The sequence below is a fragment of the Mauremys reevesii genome, linkage group 1, assembly GCF_016161935.1.
Source record: "Mauremys reevesii isolate NIE-2019 linkage group 1, ASM1616193v1, whole genome shotgun sequence".
Lineage (NCBI taxonomy): Eukaryota > Metazoa > Chordata > Testudines > Geoemydidae > Mauremys > Mauremys reevesii.
Genome location: NC_052623.1, coordinates 5,606,196 through 5,613,692, shown reverse-complemented (window position 1 = coordinate 5,613,692; position 7,497 = coordinate 5,606,196). Strand labels below are relative to the sequence as shown.

The following is a 7,497-nucleotide window of genomic DNA, read 5'->3' as shown; positions in this document are numbered from 1 at the left end:
TCTATAGATGTCTGAGTCAAATGGCAGCTTTCTCCAGATTAAACAGTGTAAAGGAGGTGGCATCTGGCTGGAATAAAGTCAGTTGTTCCCAGGTGTGCATCAAGGGCAGGAAAACATTGGGTGTAACCCATGAAAAATTAAACACAACATAGTTAGAGATATTAACAGTCTGTTGCATAACGACAGGCCAATGCACTGAAAAAAATTGTGTTCGCGATCTTAACAGTAAAATTGAGAGGCACCCTGGGGTCGGTGGCTCTCCAAACACACGCTGAGGTATTGGTAAACAGATGTGCTGCAATGGGGGCATATCCCGATGCTGCCCCTTCCCAACAGATGTGATGACCCATCTTAAAAAAGCGGCCTGGCACTGCCTTTTCTTTACACATAATTTGAGGGGGCTCCATAGGCCACAGCTGCCAGGTGTTGCCTTCTGCCATCCATATGTGCTGACAGTCTGGGGATGCAGTGAGCACGTATGTTTTAGCTGTGTCATTAGGGGGAGCCACCTCCCCCACGTTGCGATGGACCACCCAATCCCAGATAATACGTGATGCTAAAGAGCTTCTAGATGTAGTGATCAAAAACATCATGCAGAGCTTATGTTAGACTCAGCTTCACTGTGAAACTTCAGCCACTAGACAATCGGTGCCCTGTAGTACCAATAAGTGCTGGTTATGTGTGTAAATTGCCAACTAATGGTAGCTGTGCCATTTATCTCCCTCCCTGTGGGGCACTGAAGCCACCCCGGCCTCTGCCCAATGTTGGAAGAACAGCTTGACCCAGAGGCGGATTGGAATACGGGCTTCTTTATTGCAATACCTGTTCCCCTCGACTCAATTGTCGAGTAAGCACTGGATTAGTTACAGCACAAACTTTTTATCTAAGTTAGTATGTATATTTCTATATTTACTACCACACCCCACAAACCCATATGGAGTAATATGAATGGCCCATACAGTGAATATTAATAACCCTGTACTGAATATAATTATCCCTGCCTTTGGATAATACGGAGTCTGTTTGGGCAATGGCCACATTGGGGAATAAAACTACTAGAGCCTCCCCTGGCATCGTGATTGTGGTGTGCTATAGACCGCCGGGATCTAGCCTGGATATGGATAGAGAGCTCTTTAATGTTTTTAAGGAGGTAAATACTAATAGGAACTGTTTGATCATGGGGGACTTTAACTTCCCGGATATAGATTGGGAAACAAATGCTAGTAATAATAATAGGGCTCAGCTTTTCCTAGACGTGATAGCTGATGAATTCCTTCATCAAGTAGTTGCTGAACCGACGAGGGGAGATGCCATTTTAGATCTGATCTTGGTGAGTAATGAGGACCTTGTGGAGGAAATAGGGGACAACCTTGGCTCGAGTGATCATGAGCTAATTCATTTCATAATAAATGGGAGGATAATCAAAATTGCATCTGAGACTAAGGTATACGATTTCAAAAGGGCTAACTTTACTAAATTAAGGCAACTAGATAGGGAAGTGGATTGGACTAACATATTTAGGGATTTAAAGGCAGATGACGCCTGGGGTTACTTCAGGTTGAAGTTGCAGGAGTTGTCAGAGGCATGTATCCTGAGAAAGGGAAAAAGGCTCGTAGGTAGCAGTTTTAGACTGAGCTGGATGAGCAAGCACCTTAGAGGGGTGATTAAGAAAAAACAGAAATCGTACAGGGAGTGGAAAATGGGAGGGATCAGCAAAGAAACTTACCTTATTGAGGTCAGAGGGTGTAGGGAAGCAGTGAGAAAGGCAAAGAGCCGGGTGGAGATGGACCTAGCGAAGGGGATTAAAACCAATAGCAAAAGGCTTTTTAGCCATATAAATAGGAAGAAAACCAAGAAGGAAGAAGTGGGACCACTTAAAACTTTAAACGGAGTGGAGATTAGGGATAATCTTGGAATGGCACAATATCTGAACGAATATTTTGCCTCGGTCTTTAATGAGGCTAATGAAGGGCTAAGGAATAGTGGTAGAGGGACTGACGGGAATGAAGATATGGGGGTAGACATTACGGTATCTGAGGCAGAAGCCAAACTTGAACAGCTTAATGGAAGTAAATCGGGGGGCCCGGATAATCTTCATCCTAGAATATTAAGGGAATTGGTGAATGAAATTGCAAGCCCGTTAGCGATGATATTTAATAAATCTCTAAACTTGGGGGTTGTACCGTTTGACTGGAGATTAGCTAATATAGTTCCTATATTCAAGAAGGGGAAAAAAAGTGACCCGGGTAACTACAGGCCTGTTAGTTTAACATCTGTAGTATGCAAAGTCATGGAATAAATTTTAAAGGAGAGAGTGGTTACGGACCTTGAGGCCGATGGCAACTGGGACAAATTACAGCATGGTTTTACGAAAGGTAGATCGTGCCAAACCAACCTGATCTCCTTCTTTGAGAAAGTAACAGATTTTTTAGACAAGGGAAATGCGGTGGATCTAATATATCTTGTTTTCAGTAAGGCATTTGATACGGTACCAGATGAGGAATTACTGGTTAAATTGGAAAAGATGGGGATCGAAATGAAAATCCAGAGGTGGATAAGGAGGTGGTTAAAGGGGAGACTGCAGAGGGTCGTATTGAAGGGTGAACTGTCGGGTTGGAGGGGGGTTACCAATGGAGTTCCTGAAGGTTTGGTTTTGGGTCCGATTTTATTTAATCTATTTATCGCTGACCTCGGAACCAAAAGTAGGAGTGGGCTGATAAAGTTTGCGGATGACACCAAGTTGGGAGGTATTGCCAATTCGGAAAAGGATCGGGATATCCTCCAGGGAGATTTGGATGACCTTGTAAACTGGAGTATTAGTAACAGGATGAAATTCAATAGTGAGAAATGTAAGGTTATGCATTTAGGGATGACTAACAAGAACTTTAGTTATAAGCTGGGGACGCACCAGTTGGAAGTAACGGAGGAGGAGAAGGACCTAGGAGTCCTGGTTGATCGTAGGATGACTATGAGTAGGCAATGTGATGTGGCCGTTAAAAAAGCTAATGCGGTCTTGGGATGCATTAGGCGAGGTATTTCTAGTAGAGATAAGGAGGTGCTAGTCCCGTTATATAAGGTGTTGGTGAGACCTCATTTGGAGTATTGTGTGCAGTTTTGGTCTCCCATGTTTAAGAAGGATGAACTCAAACTGGAACGGGTACAAAGAAGGGCCACTAGAATGATCCGAGGAATGGAAAGCCTGTCGTATGAAAGGAGACTTGAGGAGCTCGGTTTGTTTTCCTTAACCAAAAGAAGGATAAGAGGAGATATGATTGCACTCTTTAAATATATCAGAGGGATAAATACCAGGGAAGGAGAGGAATTATTTCAGCTCAGTGCTAATGTGGACACGAGGACAAATGGATACAAACTGTCAGTCAGGAAATTTAGGCTTGAAATTAGACGAAGGTTTCTAACCATCAGAGGAGTGCAATTCTGGTACAGCCTACCAAGGGAAACAGTGGGGGCGAAGGACCTCCATGACTTTAAGATTAAGCTGGATAAGTTTATGGAGGAGATGGCATGATAGAATAACGGGCTTAGTCAATAGGTCAATTAAGTGCCACACTGGTAATTAGTACAATGGGTCAATGATAAGATATTGTTAGCCTTTTTCCAGAGGGTATGGCTGGAGAGTCTTGCCCGCATGCTCGGGGTTCAGCTGACCGCCATATTTGGGGTCGGGAAGGAATTTTCCTCCAGGGTAGATTGGCAGTGGCCCTGGAGGTTTTTCGCCTTCCTCCGAAGCATGGGGCAGGGGTCGCTTGCTTAAGGAGTGGGTGGATCGGCTTATGTGGCCTGCATCTTGCAGGAGGTCAGACTAGATGATTATAATGGTCCCTTCTGATCTTGAATTCTATGATTCTATGATTCTATTATTACTGGTCACAGCATTAGCATATTCTACAGATAATGTTTACATTGAAGATACATTTTGTGCTATACTTGCAATCATGAACTCCCTGGATGAGCAGATTGCAGGGAAAGGAGGAAGGGGCCATGACCCCAACATGCCTGTGTAGCTGGGAAATGAGGGGTAGTGGAGATAACCCTTTACATCCCCACATTCCTTAGGCATCTGCAACCTTATCAAACCCTTAACAAGGAGAAGGGAAGGGAGAGGGGAACCCTAAATCTATCAAGCGTAGAGAGGTGCTGCCATTTATCTATCAAGCACAGAAGTGGAGCTTGTCTGTGCCTTTGCTCCCTAATAACATCTCTGTTCCCCAGCGGTTTCCTAGTTTTCTACTTAACCCTTAGCTAATGCAGGGGACCATCCTTCTGCCTCTCCCAGCTGTTGTCCTCCTAGCTTCAAACCTAATCCCTGGCCCTGCCCCCGAGGCCTGGCTCAGAGCAAAGGGCTCCCATCCCACACCCAGTGCAGGGACCCTGCCTGCTACAGGCCCCCAGCCGGGAGGAACAAAAGGGAACCGAAACCTAAAGAAATAAGCCACACAAGGGTCTCTGCCCTCAGGACTCCATAGGTGAGCTTTAGGGCCCACGAGCTGTAGGATGCACAGTCTCGCCCGCCTGCAACACAACCCTGGTCCCAACCCCCAGCTTCTCTTATATGGATTCCTGGCTTCCCTCTCCGCTTCTCATCCGCCTGTGGGCCCCAGCACTGCGTCCTTGCTGCACTCACTGCAGGCTCCTTGTCAGCCTGCAGCAGCTCCTGTCCCAGCCCCCAAGCAGAGAAAGAGCAGCTGCGGAGGAGGGAGGTCGAGATGATCCAGAACGTTGATGGGGTTGGGGAGGAAAGGAGCGAGCAACAGGGCTGTGACTCTGGGGAAAGGGGCAGGACAGTGGTGAGGCCTTGCGGGGAGAGGTGGAGAAGGCAGCGGGGCCTTGTGAGAATACTTGGGACACGGTGAGAGGCCTTGTGGAGTAGGCAAGGAAGGGCACATGGCCTCAGTGGTCTTGCCATAAATATAGAGAGAAGGGTCGCATAGAATCCCTCCTTAGTAGCTAGCTTGCTGTTCCCTCTCCTAACGGAGGGAGAGACCAAGCAGGTACAACATTTCCTGAAAATATACCTGGAATAATAGATCTAAAATCACAGAAAGTGTAACTAGGCAAGGAAATATGTAAAGTTATCTTTGTTTTGGCTCGTAAATTCTTCTGTGCTACAGAGATAATTTTATTCCCATTTTTGTACTGTCAAGCTGAGTCCAGGGGAGAGTCCTCTGTGTTTTTAATCTTTTTATTACCCTGTACACTTACAAGAAATCCTGATTTTGCAGGTGTGATTCGTTTACTTTTTCTTTATATATAAAGTGCTCCTGAAGTCAAAGGGGTTGGTCTCTGCTCACATTGTTAACCAATTGGTTGGTAGATTATTCTCAAGCCGCCCCAGAAAAGGGGGGAAGGGACTTGGGGGGATATTTTGGGGCTAGGGATTTCAAGTGACCCTTCTCTGATTTTTGGGTAAATCACTTGGTGGTGGCAGCAATATCGTCCAAGGACAAGGAAAAAAAATGTGCCTTGGGAAAGTTTTAACCTAACCTGGTAGAATGTAAGCTTAGGGGGTCTTTCATCAGGGTCCCCACATGAGCACCCCAGAGTTCAGAATTAGGGGGGAACACTGACATGGTGGCAGGGGTGGGATCATTTTGAACCAGAAGCACAGACCTCAGGATTTTAAAAGAACACATTTTTCCTTCTGGCTGCTTGAAAACCAGGGAGTTTGTTTGTATGTTTGTTTTTTGCTTTTGTTTAGAGGACACAATATTTTTTTTAACAAAAGCACCTGAAGTTTTTTTCTTTGCTTGAAGGCAGAGTAGTTAAAACAAAACAAAAACACAAAACCCACATTTCCGTGCCTAGTTACAATTTCTGTGATTTTAGATCTATTATTCCAGGTATATTTCCAGGAAATGTTGTACCTGCTTGATCTCTCCCTCTGTCTGGAGAGGGAACAACAAAGAGAGAGCACGACCCCCTCCCCTCCCCGGATTGGACAGTATCTTCTTTCCTCATTGGTCCTTTTGGTCAGATGCCAGTTAGGTTATTTGAAACACTTGACCCCTTACAGGTAAGGCGATTCCGTACAGCTGCCAAGGAGGGATGCTATGCTATCTTTCTCTCTATATTGATGACAGGTCTAGTTATCAGCAATTAGGAAGGTGGCAATCCTGTAAGTTAGTGAGTTGTACACAGACCGATTCCTCAGTTTGTCAGGCTGACACAGAACAGTAAGGGCAGGAAAGGATTTAATATCACTTTGAACCAGTCACTGGTTCAGGGAAGAGGGCCCAGCATCATGTCACCAGCCAGCTGTGCACTGTGCTCAGTCTGAGACTCAGAGAACCAGGAGAGATCTTTATGCCCCTTTATGAATAAAGAGCTGAAGCAGCCTGTCCCGGATCTGTTTGGTCCTCACCCCGTAGATGATGGGGTTTAGCAGAGGGGGTATCAAGTGGTACATGTTGGCAATGAGAATGTGGATATGCCCAGGTACATTCCGGCCAAACCGGTACATGAGGGAGATGAAGAGCACTGGGATGTAAAAGGCTGAAATGACAAAAAGGTGGGAGATGCAGGTCCCAAAAGTCTTGAGCCGGGCGTCCTTTGTGGGGAGCCTGAAGATGGCCCTGAGGATCTGGGTATAGGACACAGCGATAAAAAACACATCCAGACCTTTCACACAGAGTAGCACAAAGAGGCCATAGTAACTACTGACACGGGTGTCGGCGCAGGCCAGATTCACCACGGCTATATGCACGCAGTATGGCTGGGGGATGATATTGGTTCTGCAATATGGCCATTGACTAGCCAGGAAGGGATAGGGCAGTACAACCAGGCTGCCACGCAGCAGCACAGCCAGGCCTAGCTTGGCTACTACTGGGATTGTCAGGATGGTGGAATATCTCAGGGGATGGCAGATGGCCACATAGCGATCCAGAGCCATGGCTACGAGGATCCCAGACTCCATCTCTAAGAAGCAGTGAATAAAGTACATCTGGGTGAGGCAGGCACTGAAACCGATCTCCCTGGAATTGAACCAAAAGATGCTCAGCATTTTGGGCAGGGTGGAGTTATACAGGAGCAGGTCGGTGATGGCCAGCATGCAGAGGAAATAGTACATGGGCCCATGGAGGCTCGGTTCCGTCTTCACGATGAACAGGATGGTGAAGTTCCCCAGGATGGCTATGACGTACATGGCGCAGAAGGGGATGGAGATCCAGACATGTGCCACCTCCAGCCCAGGAATGCCCAGCAGGATGAAGGTTGAGGGGTTGGTGAAGTCGGTTGTGTTGGAATCTGACATGGAGAGGAAGAAGGTGTCCAACTCTGAGGTAGAACAGTGTCTCCTGCTCGTACCGTATGTTCTCCTGACTTCCTGTATGCACCCAGGGTCTAGGGTGATGGTTGCAGTACAAGTGCCTGGATGGAGAGACAATGTTAAAATATGAGACACTCCATGCACTCCTGGAGGCTGTTCTCATGGGTGAAGCAGATTGGTCGCATTTCACACACTGAAAAATGATATTTTCATTA

General features: G+C 46.4%; 1 protein-coding gene across 1 annotated transcript; it reads right to left on the bottom strand.

Annotated features, from left to right (window-relative positions):
- Positions 1-6,319: 6,319 nt before the first annotated feature.
- LOC120396109 (olfactory receptor 52R1-like) lies at positions 6,320-7,267 on the bottom strand. Its single transcript, XM_039521035.1, has one exon. It carries the CDS (start codon positions 7,265-7,267, stop codon positions 6,320-6,322), a length of 948 nt encoding a protein of 315 aa, XP_039376969.1.
- Positions 7,268-7,497: the final 230 nt, after the last annotated feature.